Raw genomic sequence first — 22089 nt, 5'->3', positions numbered from 1 at the left:
TGACGGCAGAGTCAGGTGGTTGACGGCAGAGTCAGGTGGTTGACGGCAGAGTCAGGTGGTTGACGGCAGAGTCAGGTGGTTGACGGCAGAGTCAGGTGGTTGACGGCAGAGTCAGGTGGTTGACGGCAGAGTCAGGTGGTTGACGTGTGGTTGACGGCAGAGTCAGGTGGTTGACGTGTGGTTGACGGCAGAGTCAGGTGGTTGATGTGTGGTTGACGGCAGAGTCAGGTGGTTGATGTGTGATTGACGGCAGAGTCAGGTGGTTGATGTGTGGTTGACGGCAGAGTCAGGTGGTTGATGGGTGGTTGACGGCAGAGTCGGGTGGTTGACGGCAGAGTCGGGTGGTTGACGGCAGAGTCAGGTGGTTGATGGGTGGTTGACGGCAGAGTCAGGTGGTTGATGGGTGGTTGACGGCAGAGTCAGGTGGTTGATGGGTGGTTGACGGCAGAGTCGGGTGGTTGACGGCAGAGTCGGGTGGTTGACGGCAGAGTCAGGTGGTTGACGGCAGAGTCGGGTGGTTGACGGCAGAGTCGGGTGGTTCATAGGTGGTTGACAGAAAAGTCAGGTGGTTGACAGTAGAGTCGGGGGGTGGACGGCAGAGTCGGGGGGTGGACGGCAGAGTCGGGGGGTGGACGGCAGAGTCGGGGGGTTGATGGCAGAGTCAGGTGGTTGATGGCTGAGTCAGGTGGTTGATGGCTGAGTCAGGTGGTTGATGGCTGAGTCAGGTGGTTGATGGCTGAGTCAGGTGGTTGATGGCTGAGTCAGGTGGTTGATGGCTGAGTCAGGTGGTTGATGGCTGAGTCAGGTGGTTGATGGCTGAGTCAGGTGGTTGATGGCTGAGTCAGGTGGTTGATGGCTGAGTCAGGTGGTTGATGGCTGAGTCCGGTGGTTGATGGCTGAGTCCGATGAGCAGCAGTGTGATTGTTATTCAGACTGAGGAAGTAGGATAACGCAGCAGGAAGCAGGACCACATTAACCATGTCGATGATTAGTTTAGCTGGTTGCTTAGTAAGTAGCAGATCCTTTGTGAGGGGAGATTTGATGAATCTCAGTCTAAATGGAATTACTGTACGTGCTGGTCTTAAGGTCAACAAGGATTAGTCATGCTAAAATCTAATCCAAGGGACGGATGGACGGATGGAGGGAGGGAGGGAGGGAGGGAGGGATGGAGGGAGGGAGGGATGGATGGAGGGAGGGAGGGAGGGAGGGAGGGACTGACGGATGGCAGGGTCTCAAGGGTTTTTAAGAGCCGACATTTCTCAGACAGCAGAATGTGTGTTCACCAGTAGTGGGGGAAGGTCTCAGACACAAGCACAATAGTCTTCACTTCAAAAAGTAGTGCAGAGCTGACTTCATTTGGCAGTTTATTTAGTGATTTATCTGCTGCAGTAGATCCGCAGACAGACGTTCTGACAATGTCTCTTTCAGTGTGTCTAGGTTTCATTGACTACATTTCTGAGACAGCATAAAGTGTACCATTACCTAACACGCTGTTGTAACCATTGAATTAGGAATAAGAATACTAGATTCTTATGACAGTATAGAAGGTCAGATTATCTACATGTATGGTCTGTTTACATATACTCCATAGGTGAATTATACAGACAATTTATATAAAACCCATATAAAATGTATTTATAATATGACAATATTTTAGGTTGACAATAATCATATTAGACAATTTCTGATATCACATGCCTTTTTATTTTCCTGCAGAAGTAAAATCGGGATTCTGCGTCTATTGCAATTCATTCCAATTAGGACAGGTTGGGATTTCTCCCTGACCAATATGGCTGCCATTTTACCGCCCCCTTCTGGAACTTTGAGGGTTTATGACATAGCCCTCTAGTAAAGTTAATGGGATCTCTGTGGCAGTAACTGTATCATCATATCTCTGTTTAGGTGGTGGGCCGAGTTCTCCTGCTCCAGCTGATCGATCACCTGACCCGTGGTTACCTTAGCGACCCGCTGGTGACCCGCCTCCTGAACAGCAGCCGCGTCCACATCCTGGTTTCCATGAACCCAGACGGCTTCGAGTCTTCCAGCAGAGACTGCATGTACTCCCAGGGGAGGTGAGATAGCGAGGGACATCACGGGTGGTGTCTTAAAGTACTCCCAGGGGAGGTGAGATAGCGAGGGACATCACGGGTGGTGTCTTAAAGTACTCCCAGGGGAGGTGAGATAGCGAGGGACATCACGGGTGGTGTCTTAAAGTACTCCCAGGGAGGTGAGATAGCGAGGGACATCACGGGTGGTGTCTTAAAGTACTCCCAGGGAGGTGAGATAGCGAGGGACATCACGGGTGGTGTCTTAAAGTACTCCCAGGGGAGGTGAGATAGCGAGGGACATCACGGGTGGTGTCTTAAAGTACTCCCAGGGGAGGTGAGATAGCGAGGGACATCACGGGTGGTGTCTTAAAGTACTCCCAGGGGAGGTGAGATAGCGAGGGACATCACGGGTGGTGTCTTAAAGTACTCCCAGGGGAGGTGAGATAGCGAGGGACATCACGGGTGGTGTCTTAAAGTACTCCCAGGGGAGGTGAGATAGCGAGGGACATCACGGGTGGTGTCTTAAAGTACTCCCAGGGGAGGTGAGATAGCGAGGGACATCACGGGTGGTGTCTTAAAGTACTCCCAGGGGAGGTGAGATAGCGAGGGACATCACGGGTGGTGTCTTAAAGTCAACCTGTCCCTTCTGACGCTGTGCAGTAACTTCAAATCAACTCACAGCCTCGGTCCAGTCTGACTGGTGTTGTTGTAGAACTTTACAATGTGTTTTGGAGTGAGTGAGTGAGTGAGTGATGGGGTGAGTGAGTGAGTGAGTGAGTGAGGGGGTGAGTGAGTGAGGGGGTGAGTGAGTGAGGGGGTGAGTGAGTGAGTGAGTGAGTGAGGGGGTGAGTGAGGGGGTGAGTGAGTGAGTGAGGGGGTGAGTGAGTGAGTGAGTGAGGGGGTGGGTGAGTGAGTGAGTGAGGGGGTGAGTGAGTGAGGGGGGTGAGTGAGTGAGTGAGGGGGTGAGTGAGGGGGTGAGTGAGTGAGTGAGTGAGGGGGTGAGTGAGGGGGTGAGTGAGTGAGTGAGGGGGTGAGTGAGTGAGTGAGGGGGTGAGTGAGTGAGGGGGTGAGTGAGTGAGTGAGTGAGGGGGGTGAGTGAGTGAGTGAGTGAGGGGGTGAGTGGTGAGTGAGTGAGTGAGGGGGTGAGTGAGTGAGTGAGGGGGTGAGTGAGTGAGTGAGGGGGGTGAGTGAGTGAGTGAGTGAGGGGTGAGTGAGTGAGTGAGTGAGGGGGTGAGTGAGTGAGTGAGGGGGTGAGTGAGGGGGTGAGTGAGGGGGTGAGTGAGTGAGTGAGGGGGTGAGTGAGTGAGTGAGGTGGTGAGTGAGTGAGGGGGTGAGTGAGGGCGTGAGTGAGTGAGTGAGGGGGTGAGTGAGTGAGTGAGGGTTGAGTGAGTGAGTGAGGGGGTAAGTGAGTGAGTGAGGGGGTGAGTGAGTGAGTGAGGGGGTGAGTGAGTGAGGGGGTGAGTGAGTGAGTGAGTGAGGGGGTGAGTGAGTGAGTGAGGGGGTGAGTGAGTGAGTGAGTGAGGGGTGAGTGAGTGAGTGAGTGAGGGGGTGAGTGAGTGAGTGAGGGGGTGAGTGAGTGAGTGAGGGGGGTGAGTGAGTGAGTGAGTGAGGGGGTGAGTGAGTGAGTGAGTGAGGGGGTGAGTGAGTGAGGGAGGGGTGAGTGAGGGGGGTGAGTGAGGGGGTGAGTGGTGAGTGAGGGGGTGAGTGAGTGAGTGAGTGAGGGGTGAGTGAGTGAGTGAGGGGGGTAAGTGAGTGAGTGAGGGGGTGAGTGAGTGAGTGAGGGGGTGAGTGAGTGAGTGAGGGGGTGGGTGAGTGAGTGAGTGAGGGGGTGAGTGAGTGAGGGGGTGAGTGAGTGAGTGAGTGAGGGAGTGAGTGAGGGGGTGAGTGAGTGAGTGAGTGAGGGGGGGTGAGTGAGGGGGTGAGTTAGTGAGGGGGTAAGTGAGTGAGTGAGTGAGTGAGTGAGTGAGTGAGGGGGTGAGTGAGTGGTGAGTGAGTGAGTGAGTGAGTGAGTGAGTGAGTGAGTGAGTGAGGGGGTGGATACTTGATCTGACCTTCCTACTCTGTGGTGCCACTAACTTTTCCAGCCAAAGTGCCTCAGTGTCTGTTTCAAACTATCGTGTGGATCTCCCGGATGGTCAGTCGGCGTCTAGAGCTCTGGCTATGGATTTAACAGTGGTTACATTTCTCCAGACCCATCCCACAGCTGTTTTACCTGAGCAAGTGGCGGAGTGGACGTTTTTGTTGTTTTTTCAAATCCCAGATTGCCCCTTTTTTTTAAAATGTAGTTTCAGAGTTCCACTGTGGCTAGATAGAGTTGTGGCAGTGAAACTTATGAGGATCATTGTTTGGAGTGAAGGATGGATGGATGGATGGATGCAGGTCCGGCCCGTTATGTTCTGGTCTACTGAGCAACGCATCAGCTGTAGGATGGTTCAGGGTGTCAACAGCAGAATGGTTACTTTGGACCCCAGTGAATCATCAACTGTAGGATGGTTCTGGGTGTCAACAGCAGAATGGTTACTTTGGACCCCAGTGAATCATCAACTGTAGGATGGTTCATGGTGTAAACGCAGTAGAATGGTTACTTGGACCCCAGTGAATCATCAACTGTAGGATGGTTACTTAGACTGGCCTCCCGAGTGGCACAGTGTTCTAAGGCACTGCATCGCAGTGCTAGCTGTGCCACTAGAGATCCTGGAGTTTGATCTGAGATGTTTGTAGACACAATGCCTCTACAGCACTCGCCCACAACACTCTGATTAGCAGGAAGCCACGGCCTGAAAACAGACTCTCTCTCCCTCTGTCTCTCTCTCTCCCTGTCTCTCTCTCCCTCTGTCCCTCTGTCTCTCTCTCCCTCTGTCTCTCTCTCCCTCTCTCCCTGTCCCTCTGTCTCTCTCCCTGTCCCTCTGTCTCTCTCCCTGTCCCTCTGTCTCTCTCTCCCTGTCCCTCTGTCTCTGTCTCCCTCTGTCTCTCTGTCCCTCTGTCTCTCTCTCTCTCCCTCTGTCTCTCTCTCCCTGTCCCTCTGTCTCTCTCTCCCTGTCCCTCTGTCTCTCTCCCTGTCCTTCTGTCTCTCTCTCCCTCTGTCTCCCTCTGTCTCTCTCTCCCTTTCTCTGGCTGTCTCTCTTTATCTCTCTCTCTCTGACACACACACAAATATACAAACACACACTCTTTCTTTCACTCACTTGCACGTACATATTTACACACACACACACACACACACACACACACACACATCCCATTTCCTGGCAGTGGATTCCTCCCCGGATGGGACAGATCACTGACACACACACACACACACCCTCTTACACAGTCATCCCAGCCCAAAACACTGGAAAAACTCTCACCAACTCGTCACCATAACAACTTTAAACAGGGAAGGGTTCTGAGAAAAACAGAGACAATCTCCCCTATGGAAACCAGATTATTGAGCAACACTACAGTAATGCAACAGGACGGGTTTAGATAGTTTTTGTGATTGAGAGAGATGACAGCAGCGACTTTCCACCACTAAATGACTCATGTGTTTGTTGTTGTAACATGGCTTCGATCGGTGTTCATCAGTATAACTGAAACCACTGTCATTGAAAACAAACAACCTATTTGGTGGTAGATCTGATCTCTGTCTGCAGTGATCTGTTTGGTGGTAGATCTGATCTCTGTCTGCAGTGATCTGTTTGGTGGTAGATCTGATCTCTGTCTGCAGTGATCTGTTTGGTGGTAGATCTGATCTCTGTCTGCAGTGATCTGTTTGGTGGTAGATCTGATCTCTGTCTGCAGTGATCTGTTTGGTGGTAGATCTGATCTCTGTCTGCAGTGATCTGTTTGGTAGATCTGATCTCTGTCTGCAGTGACCTGTTTGGTAGATCTGATCTCTGTTTGGTGGTAGATCTGATCTCTGTCTGCAGTGATCTGTTTGGTGGTAGATCTGATCTCTGTCTGCAGTGATCTGTTTGGTGGTAGATCTGATCTCTGTCTGCAGTGATCTGTTTGGTGGTAGATCTGATCTCTGTCTGCAGTGATCTGTTTGGTGGTAGATCTGATCTCTGTCTGCAGTGATCTGTTTGGTAGATCTGATCTCTGTCTGCAGTGACCTGTTTGGTAGATCTGATCTCTGTTTGGTGGTAGATCTGATCTCTGTCTGCAGTGATCTGTTTGGTGGTAGATCTGATCTCTGTCTGCAGTGATCTGTTTGGTGGTAGATCTGATCTCTGTCTGCAGTGACCTGTTTGGTGGTAGATCTGATCTCTGTCTGCAGTGACCTGTTTGGTGGTAGATCTGATCTCTGTCTGCAGTGACCTGTTTGGTGGTAGATCTGATCTCTGTCTGCAGTGACCTGTTTGGTGGTAGATCTGATCTCTGTCTGCAGTGACCTGTTTGGTGGTAGATCTGATCTCTGTCTGCAGTGATCTGTTTGGTGGTAGATCTGATCTCTGTCTGCAGTGATCTGTTTGGTGGTAGATCTGATCTCTGTCTGCAGTGATCTGTTTGGTGGTAGATCTGATCTCTGTCTGCAGTGATCTGTTTGGTGGTAGATCTGATCTCTGTCTGCAGTGATCTGTTTGGTGGTAGATCTGATCTCTGTCTGCAGTGACCTGTTTGGTGGTAGATCTGATCTCTGTCTGCAGTGATCTGTTTGGTGGTAGATCTGATCTCTGTCTGCAGTGACCTGTTTGGTGGTAGATCTGATCTCTGTCTGCAGTGACCTGTTTGGTGGTAGATCTGATCTCTGTCTGCAGTGACCTGTTTGGTGGTAGATCTGATCTCTGTCTGCAGTGATCTGTTTGGTGGTAGATCTGATCTCTGTCTGCAGTGACCTGTTTGGTGGTAGATCTGATCTCTGTCTGCAGTGACCTGTTTGGTGGTAGATCTGATCTCTGTCTGCAGTGATCTGTTTGGTGGTAGATCTGATCTCTGTCTGCAGTGATCTGTTTGGTGGTAGATCTGATCTCTGTCTGCAGTGACCTGTTTGGTGGTAGATCTGATCTCTGTCTGCAGTGACCTGTTTGGTGGTAGATCTGATCTCTGTCTGCAGTGATCTGTTTGGTGGTTATTTAGAAGACCCAATAGGGTTGTACCCTGTGTACATTTCCCTCTGCCTCTACCTGGCACTTTGCTGTCACTCATGTTTACCCTAAATACAGAGGACTCACAACCACAATATTGGCCCTTAGTCTTTTATCTCATTTGAATGGCTGGACAGTCTCCAATTAGCCAGAGATAGGCTTGGAGAGTACACCCTATTCCCTATGGGCCTTGGTCTAAAGTAGTGCACTACATAGGGAATAGGGTGCCATTTGGGACGCGGATCCGGTCTTGACTCCATCTCTGCAATTAGCACTGTTAAACTGGAGAGTCTTTGGAGTGCAGCCTCACAGGAGGAAATGGGAACATTTCTGACCCTACTGACACACACACATACAAACACACACACACACACACACACACACACACACACACACACACACACACACACACACACACACACACACACACACACATACACACACACAAACACACACACACACAAACGAGCCTCTTGTTGAGGTTGTGGTTCTTGGAAATGGCAGGAAGTCACTAGGAATAGATTGTGTTTCAAAAGACTCTACACTTACACACATATGAAATAACACATATGGAATCATGTAGTAACCAAAAAAGTGTTAAACAAATCAAAATATATTTTATATTTGAGATTCTTCAAAGTAGCCACCCTTTGCCTTGATGACAGCTTTGCACGCTCTTGGCATTCTCTCAACCAGCTTCATTAGGTAGTCACCTGGAATGTTTGATTTCATTGTGTATTAGAAACACAGTTCGAGATCATTGTGAGGGAGATTTCGCCAGTGGTTGGAAAGAGGAATTGGGCTTCCCGGGAAAATGTTGTCCGAGGTTGCAACAGTAACCAAGGGGGAGGGGCTTTGTGAAGTGTCAATTGCAGTATGCATTTAGTTTGAGAATTTAGACGTGAGCAGACTGGTTTTTGAAGTTCCAATATTTCCATAACCTTTGTGATTGGAGGATAGCTATGAGGGTTATCGAATCCGGATAAAATCCTCTGAGCTCCTCAAGCTCATTAATGATACAATGTTCATATTTGAAGATTGAAGAACACCCAGTCTCTTTGGCAAATGACAGGAGTGGAATGTTAGCTAAAAAGACTGGTACCCAGACTATCACTTCCCCTCTTCCTTACTCATATCCTGATGTAGCTCCATGACTGCTCATATCCTGATGCAGCTCCATGACTGCTCATATCCTGATGCAGCTCCATGACTGCTCATATCCTGACGCAGCTCCATGACTGCTCATATCCTGACGCGGCTCCATGACTGCTCATATCCTGACGCAGCTCCATGACTGCTCATATCCTGATGCAGCTCCATGACTGCTCATATCCTGATGCAGCTCCATGACTGCTCATATCCTGACGCAGCTCCATGACTGCTAATTATGGTGTTCCTGGTGCTTCTTTACAACTGAAACTTTTCTAGCATTGAAGACAAAGTTATTAAAGTCTCTAACATCGCTGTCCAACTTTGCCACATCCGACCAGGGCAAAGTCAATTCTTTTTTTATACAACTAAAACAGATGTTTTTCCTTGGCTTTAAGGCTTTTTATCTTTTGAAGCCAAAGTTATTCAACTCTCTAACTAACTGTTAGTCTAACACCTCTGTCCAACTGGGCCCCACCCCATCCCATCTCATGCTCCAACTGGGCCCCAACCCATCCCATCTCATGCTCCAACTGGGCCCCAACCCATCCCATCTCATGCTCCAACTGGGCCCCAACCCATCCCATCTCATGCTCCAACTGGGCCCCAACCCCATCCCATCTCATGCTCCAACTGGGCCCCAACCCCATCCCATCTCATGCTCCAACTGGACCCCAACCCCATCCCATCTCATGCTCCAACTGGGCCCCAACCCCATCCCATCTCATGCTCCAACTGGGCCCCAACCCCATCCCATCTCATGCTCCAACTGGGCCCCAACCCCATCCCATCTCATGCTCCAACTGGGCCCCAGTGGGTTGACGTTGAAACATCACACCTCAGACCAGATCAGACACGACCAAGTCATCCACAAGTTGACGTTGCGTTACGCAATAAATCTGGATCCAACATGTCTGTCTGTGGGTAAACAGGGTTATTTTCTCCACACTAAGGGTGCATTCCAAATGGCACCCTATTCTCTGTAGTGCACTACTTTCCACCAGGGAATAGGGTGCCATGGTTAAAAGCCGTACACTACATAGCAAATAGAGGCCAATAGGGCTCTGGGCAAAAGTAGTTCTCCATATAGGAAATATAGTGCCATTTGGGACGCAACCGAATGACAGAGCGGTGGAGCACAGTAACCTACTGTAGTATAGCTACAGACTACAGGAGGTGGAGCACAGTAACCTACTGTAGTATAGCTACAGACTACAGGAGGTGGAGCACAGTAACCTACTGTAGTATAGCTACAGACTACAGGAGGTGGAGCACAGTAACCTACTGTAGTATAGCTACAGACTACAGGAGGTGGAGCACAGTAACCTACTGTAGTATAGCTACAGACTACAGGAGGTGGAGCACAGTAACCTACTGTAGTATAGCTACAGACTACAGGAGGTGGAGCACAGTAACCTACTGTAGTATAGCTACAGACTACAGGAGGTGGAGCACAGTAACCTACTGTAGTATAGCTACAGACTACAGGAGGTGGAGCACAGTAACCTACTGTAGTATAGCTACAGACTACAGGAGGTGGAGCACAGTAACCTACTGTAGTATAGCTACAGACTACAGGAGGTGGAGCACAGTAACCTACTGTAGTATAGCTACAGACTACAGGAGGTGGAGCACAGTAACCTACTGTAGTATAGCTACAGACTACAGGAGGTGGAGCACAGTAACCTACTGTAGTATAGCTACAGACTACAGAGCGGTGGAGCACAGTAACCTACTGTAGTATAGCTACAGACTACAGGAGGTGGAGCACAGTAACCTACTGTAGTATAGCTACAGACTACAGGAGGTGGAGCACAGTAACCTACTGTAGTATAGCTACAGACTACAGGAGGTGGAGCACAGTAACCTACTGTAGTATAGCTACAGACTACAGGAGGTGGAGCACAGTAACCTACTGTAGTATAGCTACAGACTACAGGAGGTGGAGCACAGTAACCTACTGTAGTATAGCTACAGACTACAGGAGGTGGAGCACAGTAACCTACTGTAGTATAGCTACAGACTACAGGAGGTGGAGCACAGTAACCTACTGTAGTATAGCTACAGACTACAGGAGGTGGAGCACAGTAACCTACTGTAGTATAGCTACAGACTACAGGAGGTGGAGCACAGTAACCTACTGTAGTATAGCTACAGACTACAGGAGGTGGAGCACAGTAACCTACTGTAGTATAGCTACAGACTACAGGAGGTGGAGCACAGTAACCTACTGTAGTATAGCTACAGACTACAGAGCGGTGGAGCACAGTAACCTACTGTAGTATAGCTACAGACTACAGGAGGTGGAGCACAGTAACCTACTGTAGTATAGCTACAGACTACAGGAGGTGGAGCACAGTAACCTACTGTAGTATAGCTACAGACTACAGGAGGTGGAGCACAGTAACCTACTGTAGTATAACTACAGACTACAGGAGGTTGCCTCCCTTCTACTCTCTGGTAGAGCTGTTCTCTCTCTGTGTCTCTCTCTCTCTGTGTCTCTGTGGTAGAGCTGTTCTCTCTCTGTCTCTCTCTCCCTGTGTCTCTGTGTCTCTGTGGTATAGCTGTTCTCTCTCTGTCTCTCTCTCTCTGTGTCTCTGTGGTAGAGCTGTTCTCTCTCTGTCTCTCTCTCTCTGTGTCTCTGTGGTAGAGCTGTTCTCTCTCTGTCTCTCTCTCTCTGTGTCTCTGTGGTAGAGCTGTTCTCTCTCTGTCTCTCTCTCTGTGTCTCTGTGGTAGAGTTGTTCTCTCTTTATCTCTCTCTCTCTGTGTCTCTGTGGTATAGCTGTTCTCTCTATGTCTCTGTGGTATAGCTGTTCTCTCTGTGTCTCTGTGGTATAGCTGTTCTCTCTCTGTCTCTGTGGTATAGCTGTTCTCTCTCTGTCTCTCTCTCTCTGTGTCTCTGTGGTATAGCTGTTCTCTCTCTGTCTCTGTGTCTCTGTGGTATAGCTGTTCTCTCTCTGTCTCTGTGTCTCTGTGGTATAGCTGTTCTCTCTCTGTCTCTGTGTCTCTGTGGTATAGCTGTTCTCTTTCTGTCTCGGTGTCTCTGTATCTCTGTGTCTCTGTGTCTCTGTGTCTCTGTGGTATAGCTGTTCTCTCTGTGTCTCTGTGGTATAGCTGTTCTCTCTCTGTCTCTGTGGTATAGCTGTTCTCTCTGTGTCTCTGTGTCTCTGTGGTATAGCTGTTCTCTCTCTGTCTCTGTGTCTCTGTGATATAGCTGTTCTCTCTCTGTCTCTGTGTCTCTGTGGTATAGCTGTTCTCTCTCTCTGTCTCTGTGTCTCTGTGTCTCTGTGGTATAGCTGTTCTCTCTCTGTCTCTGTGTCTCTGTGATATAGCTGTTCTCTCTCTGTCTCTGTGTCTCTGTGGTATAGCTGTTCTCTCTCTGTCTCTGTGTCTCTGTGGTATAGCTGTTCTCTCTCTGTCTCTGTGTCTCTGTGGTATAGCTGTTCTCTCTCTGTGTCTCTGTGTCTCTGTGGTATAGCTGTTCTCTCTCTGTCTCTGTGTCTCTGTGTCTCTGTGGTATAGCTGTTCTCTCTCTGTCTCTGTGGTATAGCTGTTCTCTCTCTGTCTCTGTGTCTCTGTGGTATAGCTGTTCTCTCTGTCTCTGTGTCTCTGTGGTATAGCTGTTCTCTCTCTGTCTCTGTGTCTCTGTGTCTCTGTGGTATAGTTGTTCTCTCTCTGTGTCTCTGTGTCTCTGTGGTATAGCTGTTCTCTCTCTGTCTCTGTGTCTCTGTGGTATAGCTGTTCTCTCTGTCTCTGTGGTATAGCTGTTCTCTCTCTGTCTCTGTGTCTCTGTGTCTCTGTGGTATAGCTGTTCTCTCTCTGTTTCTGTGTCTCTGTGTCTCTGTGGTATAGCTGTTCTCTCTCTGTCTCTGTGTCTCTGTGTCTCTGTGGTATAGCTGTTCTCTCTCTGTTTCTGTGTCTCTGTGGTATAGCTGTTCTCTCTCTGTTTCTGTGTCTCTGTGGTATAGCTGTTCTCTCTCTGTCTCTGTGTCTCTGTGGTATAGCTGTTCTCTCTCTGTCTCTCTGTCTCTGTGGTATAGCTGTTCTCTTTCTGTCTCTGTGTCTCTGTGGTATAGCTGTTCTCTTTCTGTCTCTGTGTCTCTGTGGTATAGCTGTTCTCTCTCTGTCTCTGTGTCTCTGTGTCTCTGTGGTATAGCTGTTCTCTCTCTGTCTCTGTGTCTCTGTGGTATAGCTGTTCTCTCTCTGTCTCTGTGTCTCTGTGGTATAGCTGTTCTCTCTCTGTCTCTGTGTCTCTGTGGTATAGCTGTTCTCTCTCTGTGTCTCTGTGTCTCTGTGTCTCGGTGGTATAGCTGTTCTCTCTCTCTCTCTGTGTCTCTGTGGTATAGCTGTTCTCTCTCTGTCTCTGTGTCTCTGTGGTATAGCTGTTCTCTTTCTGTCTCTGTGTCTCTGTGGTATAGCTGTTCTCTCTCTCTGTCTCTGTGTCTCTGTGTCTCTGTGGTATAGCTGTTCACTCTCTGTGTCTCTGTGTCTCTGTGGTATAGCTGTTCTCTCTCTCTCTCTGTGTCTCTGTGGTATAGCTGTTCTCTCTCTGTCTCTGTGTCTCTGTGGTATAGCTGTTCTCTCTCTGTCTCTGTGTCTCTGTGTCTCTGTGGTATAGCTGTTCTCTCTCTGTCTCTCTGTCTCTGTGGTATAGCTGTTCTCTCTCTGTCTCTGTGTCTCTGTGGTATAGCTGTTCTCTCTCTCTCTCTGTGTCTCTGTGGTATAGCTGTTCTCTCTCTGTCTCTGTGTCTCTGTGGTATAGCTGTTCTCTCTCTCTCTCTGTGTCTCTGTGGTATAGCTGTTCTCTCTCTGTCTCTGTGTCTCTGTGGTATAGCTGTTCTCTCTCTGTCTCTGTGTCTCTGTGTCTCTGTGGTATAGCTGTTCTCTCTCTGTCTCTCTGTCTCTGTGGTATAGCTGTTCTCTCTCTGTCTCTGTGTCTCTGTGGTATAGCTGTTCTCTCTCTGTCTCTGTGTCTCTGTGGTATAGCTGTTCTCTCTCTGTTTCTGTGTCTCTGTGGTATAGCTGTTCTCTCTCTGTCTCTGTGTCTCTGTGGTATAGCTGTTCTCTCTCTGTCTCTGTGTCTCTGTGTCTCTGTGGTATAGCTGTTCTCTCTCTCTCTCTGTGTCTCTGTGTCTCTGCCTCGCTCTCTCTCTCTCTCTCTTTCTCTCTCTCTCTCTCACTCACTCACTCACTCTCACTCCTGACCCCAATTAGTCGACTGGTCGATTGTTTGGTCGTTAGGCTGTTGGTCGACCGAGATTGTTTTAGTCGAGCAGTAACATGTATATTGTCACGGCGACGTGTATGCGGTAGGCGAAGTCAAGAGCAAGACACCGAGCTACTGGCAGAACCTTTACTGGATGCAGTGCAAAAATACAAAGTACAAAGGCAACCTCAATCAGAGAGGAAATAATACGACCCGCACACATGGGCAACTGCCGCAAAGACCAAAACAATTACGCACAATACACAATGAGAACCAGAGGGTTATAAAGGGAACACAATAAAACATCATGGGAAACAGGTGTAAACAATAAAGACCAAACAAGACAAACACCGAAACATCGATCGGCAGCAGCTAGTACTCCGGGGACGACGAACGCCGAAGCCTGCCCGAGCAAGGAGGAGGAGCAGCCTCGGCTGAATCCGTGACATATATATATATATATATATATATATATATATATATTTGCGCCCATCTCAGTGAACTAATCAATTGTGGAGGCCTAGACTAAAAGCCAATGTATGCTTGATCCGAAAATGTGGTTGGAGGCTCCCGGCTTCTCAACAGCTTCTACCCCCAAGCCATAAGACTCCTGAACAGCTAATCATGGCTACATTTTTACATTTTACATTTTAGTCATTTAGCAGACGCTCTTATCCAGAGCGACTTACAGGAGCAATTAGGGTTAAGTGCCTTGCTCAAGGGCACATTAACGTCATTTAGCAGACGCTCTTAGCCAGAGCGACTCATAAATTGGTGCGTTCACCCTATAGCCAGTGGGATAACCACTTTACAATTTGGGGGGTTAGAAGGATTACTTTATCCTACTTTATCCTATCCCAGTGCAAATACCCGGACTATTTGCACTGCCCCCCCACCCCATCTTTTTACGCTGCTGCTACTCTGTTAATTACTTATGCATAGTCACTTTAACTCTACCCACATGTACATATTACCTCAATTACCTCGACTAATCGGTGCCCCCACACATTGACTCTGCACCGGTACCCCCCTGTATATAGCCTCCCTACTGTTATTTTATTTTACTGCTGCTCTTTAATTATTAGCTTTTATTTTTTTTTGCTTAACACTTTTTATTAAATCGATTTTACTTTGCATTGTTGGTTAAGGGCTTGTAAGTAAGCATTTCACTGTAACGTCTACACCTGTTGTATTCGGCACATGTGGCAAATACAATTTGATTTGATTGTTTAGTGTTTATCAATTCCCCATTACATATATCACCAGTAGTCCATTTACTGTTAAAGCACTGCTTCTTATCCCTTGCGCAAATAGCCGACAGCTGTGTCTGTCCCGAGCTCACTGGCCCATGAAACTCTGAGGGCCCAGAATATTTTATGCAATGTTGCAATTTCGCTAGTGCAAGCTTCTATAGCCAGACCCAAGTTAATAGTTGATGCAATGTTTCAAATTCGTTGCAGACAGGCTATTTTCGACCTGCAGGCTGCAATGTTTTTATTTGTTGGCTTTATGTAGGCTATTTTTACGTAGTTGGCAATGGCAATAGAAGTTACTTTTTAGGTTTATCATTTTCATTTAGATTTGGATAGAATTTTGATTAACCAAATGACAATGATTTTGAGATATGAAGACGTTATTATAAATTAAATGAAACTATTTCACGAAAATGTGCATATGAAAACCATAACTGGCACGCAGATTGGTATAAATGGTAAAATAAATTGGCATTCCACATGAGAAAGGTTGCCGACTCCTGGTGTAGCCTATTACCGGCAAGGAGCGGGAGGAGAATAGTTGGGTCAGGTTAAGGTTTTTTTCTTCTGGTTATCTAGATCTCTGGCGCCCTCTTGAGGCATTTGTCTTATTTCATCAAGTTTAACACGTCAGACGAGCTCACATACATAGGGTGTGTCTATATATGGAGAAATGCACGTTTAAACATTTTGACCAATCGATTGATCGAAAGAACAGAGGACTTTTGGTTGGCCAAGATTTTTTTTGTCTGGGACAGCCCAACTCCTCCGACAGTCACGATACTGTAGCTGTTGTTATCTTACTAAGAAAGACGGCCCTACGCTGGGAGAAAGGGGAGGGGGGTGAGGATGGAGGAGGATATGACCTCAGAGAGGCCCTGAGGCTGGGAGAGAAGGATGGAGGAGGATATGACCTTGGAGAGGCCCTGAGGCTGGGGGAGAAGGAGGAGGATGGAGGAGGATATGATCTCAGAGAGGCCCTGAGGTTGGGAGAGAAGGAGGAGGATATGACCTCAGAGAGGCCCTGAGACTGGGATAGACGGAGGAGGATTTAGGAGGATATGACCTCAGAGAGGCCCTGAGGCTGGGGGAGAAGGAGGAGGTGAGGATGGAGGAGGATATTACCTCGGAGAGGCCCTGAGGCTGGGAGAGATGGAGGAGGATATGACCTCAGAGAGGCCCTGAGGCTGGGGGAGGAGGAGGAGGAGGTGAGGATGGAGGAGGATATGACCTCGGAGAGGCTGGGAGAGATGGAGGAGGATATGACCTCAGAGAGGCCCTGAGGCTGGGGAAGGAGGAGGAGGATTTAGGAGGATATGACCTCAGAGAGGCCCTGAGGCTGGGGGAGAAGGAGGAGGTGAGGATGAAGGAGGATATTACCTCGGAGAGGCCCTGAGGCTGGGAGAGATGGAGGAGGATATGACGTCAGAGAGGCCCTGAGGCTGGGGGAGGAGGAGGAGGTGAGGATGGAGGAGGATATGACCTCGGAGAGGCTGGGAGAGATGGAGGAGGATATGACCTCAGAGAGGCCCTGAGGCTGGGGAAGGAGGAGGTGAGGATGGAGGAGGATATGACCTCGGAGAGGCCCTGAGGTTGGGGGAGAAGGAGGAGGATATGATCTCAGAGAGGCCCTGAGGCTGGGGGAGAAGGAGGAGGTGAGGATGGAGGAGGATATGACGTCAGAGAGGCCCTGAAGCTGGGGGAGGAGGATGAGGATGGAGGAGGATATGGGCAGGGGTGAGGAAGGGGTGGGGGGGTAGGCTAGTGAGTAAGATAACACTGTCAAGCACCTGTAGGATATCCATTCACTTCATGGACACAGACAGGCAGACAGTTAGACAGGCAGACAGTTAGACAGGCAGACAGTTAGGCAGGCAGGCAGGCAGGCCTGCTCTCTCCCTTGAGTAAATCACCAATGTTATGTGTTGTCAGGTCTGGTATAAACAGATGTATGTCTGGGTATAAACACTACGCGGCCCCAGTCCATTTACTGGGCCATCCATCTCCCTCCATAGTACCCCCACCGGACCAGTGATGGCACCCCAGAGAGGGCACTCAGACAGGGCACCCACATGCTCTGCCACAGCCTCTGCTACTGGAGGGTTTTAACAGGGATCAACTGCAGGGACAGCTCTACAAGGAGTATTCCTGGATTGTTTAAGGAATCTGTTTATAGTAACTGAAAGTGAGACACACTCTCACGCCCACGCTCTCTCTCTCTGTCCCTTTCTCTTAGAAAGAGAGACACTGGTAGAGGGACAGAGAGAGAGAGATGTAGAGGGACAGAGAGAGAGAGATGTAGAGGGACAGAGAGAGAGAGACACTGATAGAGGGACAGAGAGAGAGAGGTAGAGGGACAGAGAAAGAGAGACACCGATAGAGGGACAGAGAGAGAGAGGTAGAGGGACAGAGTGAGAGAGACACCGATAGAGGGACAGAGAGAGAGAGAGGTAGAGGGACAGAGAGAGAGAGAGCGTGGGCGAGAGAGCATCTCACTTTCTCTCTCTCTCTCTCTGTCCCTCTACATGTCTCTCTCTGTCCCTCTACCGGTGTCTCTCTCTGTCACTCTACCGGTGTCTCTCTCTCAGTCCCTCCACCTCTCTCTGTCTCTCTCTCTCTCTGTCTCTCTCTCTCTCTCTCTCTCTCTCTCTGTGTGTGTCTCTGTCTCTCTCTCTCTCTCTCTCGCTCTCTCTCTCTCTCTCTCTCTCTCTCTCTCTCTCTCTCTCTCTCTCTCTCTCTCTCTCTGTCTCTGTCTCTGTCTCTCTCTCTCTCTCTCTCTCTCTCTCTCTCTCTCTCTCTCTCTCTCTCTCTCTCTGTGTGTGTCTCTGTCTCTCTCTCTCTCTCTCTCTCTCTCTCTCTCTCTCTCTCTCTCTCTCTCTCTGTGTGTGTCTCTGTCTCTCTCTCTCTCTCTCTCTCTCTCTCTCTCTGTGTGTGTCTCTGTCTCTCTCTCTCTCTCTCTCTCTGTCTCTCTCTCTCTCTCTCTCTCTCTCTCTCTCTCTCTCTCTCTTGTGTGTCTCTGTCTCTCTCTCTCTCTCTCTCTCTCTTCTCTCTCTCTCTCTCTCTCTCTCTCTCTCTCTCTCTGTGTGTGTCTCTGTCTCTCTCTCTCTCTCTCTCTCTCTCTCTCTCTCTCTCTCTCTCTCTCTCTCTCTCTCTCTCTGTGTGTCTCTCTGTCTCTCTCTCTCTCTCTCTCTCTCTCTCTCTCTCTGTGTGTCTCTGTCTCTCTCTCTCTCTCTCTCTCTCTCTCTCTCTCTCTCTCTCTCTCTCTCTCTCTCTCTCTCTCTCTCTCTCTCTCTCTCTCTCTCTCTCTCTCTCTCTCTCTCTCTCTCTCTCTCTCTCTCTCTCTCTCTCTCTCTCTCTCTCTCCCTCTCCCTCCCTCCCTCCCCCCTGAGAGTGGAATAGCATAGTCTGTTTTATAAACACTATAAATGTCACATGGCTAGATAGGAAACATGCTCAAGTCTTCTCATCTACTCTGTCTGCCTCCCAAATGGCACCCTATTTCCCTACTGTAGACAGTATAGTGCATTACTTTGGACCAGGACCCCGGTGTACTATAGAGGGAATAGAGTGCCATTTTGTGAGGCGGTCTCTGTAAATGACTGTGGTAACAAAGAGACCAACGTTATTAATGTGTCGTGTATTATTATATGTGATTTGACTAAAGAGTTATTGGATGATTATACATCATAATAATAATAAGACAGTGGCATGTTCCACCTGACTGGTTTTGAATCAGCTACATAGCATTTTCCACAGACTACTACACTGTTTGAATCCCCATCCAGACACGCTGTAGTGATTGTTGATGTGGATGATTCTCAACCTTCTGTGTACAACACCGAGACTAATTCCTAGCAACATTTCTTAATGGCAGTACAGTTTTCTGCTATACTGTCAAGTTTTAAGTAAAACAAGGTGCTGTGACAGCAAAAGGAGCCAGTCCAGTCCTCCAGTCCAGCCTAGTCCAGTCCAGTCCAGTCCAGCCTAGTCCAGTCCAGTCCAGTCCAGCCTAGTCCAGCTTAGTCCAGTCCAGTCCAGCCTAGTCCAGCCTAGTCCAGTCCAGTCCTCCAGTCCAGCCTAGTCCAGTCCAGCCTAGTCCAGTCCAGTCCTCCAGTCCAGTCCAGTCCAGTCCAGCCTAGTCCAGTCCAGCCTAGTCCAGTCCAGTCCTCCAGTCCAGCCTAGTCCAGTCCAGCCTAGTCCAGTCCAGTCCTCCAGTCTAGTCCAGTCCAGTCCTCCAGTCTAGTCCAGTCCAGTCCTCAAGTCCAGTCCAGCCTAGTCCAGTCCAGTCCAGCCTAGTCCAGTCCAGCCTAGTCCAGTCCTCAAGTCCAGTCCTCAAGTCCAGTCCAGTCCAGCCTAGTCCAGTCCTCAAGTCCAGTCCAGCCTAGTCCAGTCCAGTCCTCAAGTCCAGTCCAGCCTAGTCCAGTCCAGTCCAGCAGTCCAGTCCAGTCCAGCCTAGTCCAGTCCTCAAGTCCAGTCCTCAAGTCCAGTCCTCCAGCCTAGTCCAGTCCTCAAGTCCAGTCCAGCCTAGTCCAGTCCAGTCCTCCAGTCCAGTCCAGCCTAGTCCAGTCCAGTCCTCCAGTCCAGCCTAGTCCAGTCCAGCCTAGTCCAGTCCAGTCCTCCAGTCCAGCCTAGTCCAGTCCAGCCTAGTCCAGTCCAGTCCTCCAGTCCAGCCTAGTCCAGTCCAGTCCAGCCTAGTCCAGTCCAGCCTAGTCCAGTCCAGCCTAGTCAAGTCCAGTCCTCCAGTCCAGCCTAGTCCAGTCCAGCCTAGTCCAGTCTAGTCCAGCCTAGTCCAGTCCAGTCCAGTCCAGTCCAGCCCAGTCCAGTCTAGTCCAGCCTAGTCCAGTCCAGCCTAGTCCAGCCCTGCCTTCCATTAGGAAAGTGTTTTATTTTATTGCCTAATGAGGACCAGCTGTATTGTGAGAGCCGTAAACTGTTTGCGTTCCCCCAAAAACAAACGATTGCAGCGAGCGGTATGGTGCCGTTAAAACACAGTGAAAGATTTGACCGTGCATCCTGTTGGTTTCTAACTGTTGTGTTTTCAAACCTTCGACTACCCAGAGATACGTATGTTTTTACTAAATTCTGATTCTTGGAAGTTAAAAGCCATTGGAGTGAGCTCCCCCCCCCCCGAATGAAGATGCTGTTGAAGATATGTTGACGATGAAAACAATTATGTTGTGTAATGGATGAGAAGCATTAGCCGACCACAAACTCTTCACATCAAAGCAGTGGCGTTGTAAGCATCTAAGCTCACAGACATTCCTGCAGGGGATCATTTGTTTCTCTGTGGTCTGGGGTAAAGACATGTGATCGTGTGTGTGTGTGTGTGTGTGTGTGTGTGTGTGTGTGTGTGTGTGTGTGTGTGTGTGTGTGTGCGTTAGACCTGGTCGTGCCGTGTTTTAAACACTGTTAAAGGCACAATCTGGGATATTTCCTGCTGGTCATTTGCTGAACGGCCAGGTAGCTTGTGCTGACCCGCTGCTGGAGTCCAATCCTGACTCTCCCCTCCCTCAAGTGCACACTTGTTCACTCCCCATCAAGTGTTTAAAAGCATTGGGTTGCCGTAGGAATTAAAATATGCTTGACTCAATAGTAACGCCAAGACAACGCTTTTAAATCCTTGAGAATTTAAAAGTGAACAGGTGTACACTTTTTTTAAATTGTTTAAACATTTTTATTTAACCTTTATTTAACACTTAGAGGATAAGGAATGATTGCACAATCCTTGAGGTATTGAACAAGTGCACGAGTTGAATCAGAATTGGGCTATAGGGTTTCTATTAGCCTGCCTGGGCCAAGCCTGGGCCAAGCCTGGGCCAAGCCTGGGCCAAGCCTGGGCCAAGCCTACAGCCTCTTCCAGCCTGACCACAACAGCTATAATAACCTCCAGAAGGGAAGGGTTAGACAGCTAAACCAGGCAGTCAGCCACAGGCCAGACAGCTAAACCAGGCAGGATACACCAGAGTACTATACAAGATACACCAGAGTACTATACAAGATACACCAGAGTACTATATAGGATACACCAGAGTACTATACAGGATACCCCAGAGTACTATATAGGCTACCCCAGAGTACTATATAGGCTAGCCCAGAGTACTATACAGGAAACACCAGAGTAGTATAGAAGATACACCAGAGTACTATACAGGATACACCAGAGTACTATACAGGATACACCAGAGTAGTATATACCAGAGGCAGCTCTGTAAATGTTTTTACTCAATATACTGTGTCCATTTGAACATTGGACTCCCTGGAAAGCAGTGGCAATTGTTAGATAAATAAAACACAAGTGCCGTTGTTCAAGAAGAGTACAGGTGTTTTCAACCGGGGGGAGGTACTGACTTTGAAAAAGCACCCGTGAATAGGCCACCTGCTTGACAGTGGTGCTGGTAAGCCTCCTTGACTTGGACATAATGTTTTCCAACACATGGCTAACCTTTGTTTAAACAGCTGCACTTAGCGAATATGTTAGAGTTTAGGATTGTTCAGAAGGAGTACAGGTGACTGACGTTTCGACATCAAGCTGACGGTCTTCTTCAGAGTGTCGAAAAGCCAGTCACCTGTACTCATCCTGAACAACGGATAAAAGTGAGCTAAAATGAATGATTCTCTGCCTTTTTTGTTGAGTTCTCCAACTCCTTTCTGCCTGGAATAAGTTTTTCTTGGTCAGCCCTTTTCATGGTTTTTGTCATTGCTGTCCAGCAACCCTCCTTTCCTTTGCTTTGTTTGCTGAAGCGAAGGTCCACCTGAACTCTTATCTACCAAATACATTCATTATAGAATGTTGATTACTTCTCCATGACATTGTCATTCACCTGATAAGACAAGACGTGATAAAAAACATTTTTTGCTAACGTATGATGGGGGCCCCCAGGTCGCCAGTTTTCCAGGAAGGGGTCCCTGGTCAAAAAAGGTTGAAGACCCCTGATGTAGGGATACCACCTGGGAGTGACTCAAACTGCAAGGTCTTCTTCTTCCCTCGACCGTAGCAGAGCTGTGATTCCTCCTTGAGAGGCAGCGTGGGGACAAAGAGCTCTCTGTGCTCAGGGGAGAGGTGGAGTAGAGGGGGGGGGGCAAAGAGCTCTCTGTGCTCAGGGGAGAGGTGGAGTAGAGGGGGCAGAGGGGGGGCAAAGAGCTCTCTGTGCTCAGGGGAGAGGTGGAGTAGAGGAGGCAGAGGAGAGGTTTGAGATAGCCTTATAAAGTTTACCCAATGCACCTCACGTCCCAGCCCGGCCACGCACTGACGAGCTCAGCAAACATTCTGGCACTTCATCCTCCTCCTCCTCCTCCTTGTCTTCCTCTTCCTCCTCTTCCTCTTCCTCCTCCTCCTTCTCCTTCTCTTCCTCCTCCTCCTCCTCCTT

At 48.9% G+C, this 22089-nt stretch overlaps 1 protein-coding gene across 1 annotated transcript in view; it reads left to right on the top strand.

Moving 5' to 3' along the window:
* cpm (carboxypeptidase M) overlaps positions 1–22089 on the top strand; it is an 86374-nt gene that overhangs the window by 36426 nt on the left and 27859 nt on the right. Inside the window, exon 4 of the mRNA XM_045221522.1 lies at positions 1903–2072. Coding sequence (XP_045077457.1) covers positions 1903–2072 — 170 coding nt within the window. The remainder of the gene's footprint in view (positions 1–1902; positions 2073–22089) is intronic.

Source organism: Coregonus clupeaformis, chromosome 7 (genome assembly GCF_020615455.1).
Source record: "Coregonus clupeaformis isolate EN_2021a chromosome 7, ASM2061545v1, whole genome shotgun sequence".
Classification (NCBI taxonomy): Eukaryota; Metazoa; Chordata; class Actinopteri; order Salmoniformes; family Salmonidae; genus Coregonus; species Coregonus clupeaformis.
The sequence above is the reverse complement of the archived record's forward strand: the minus strand, read 5'-3'. Positions and strand labels throughout refer to the sequence as shown.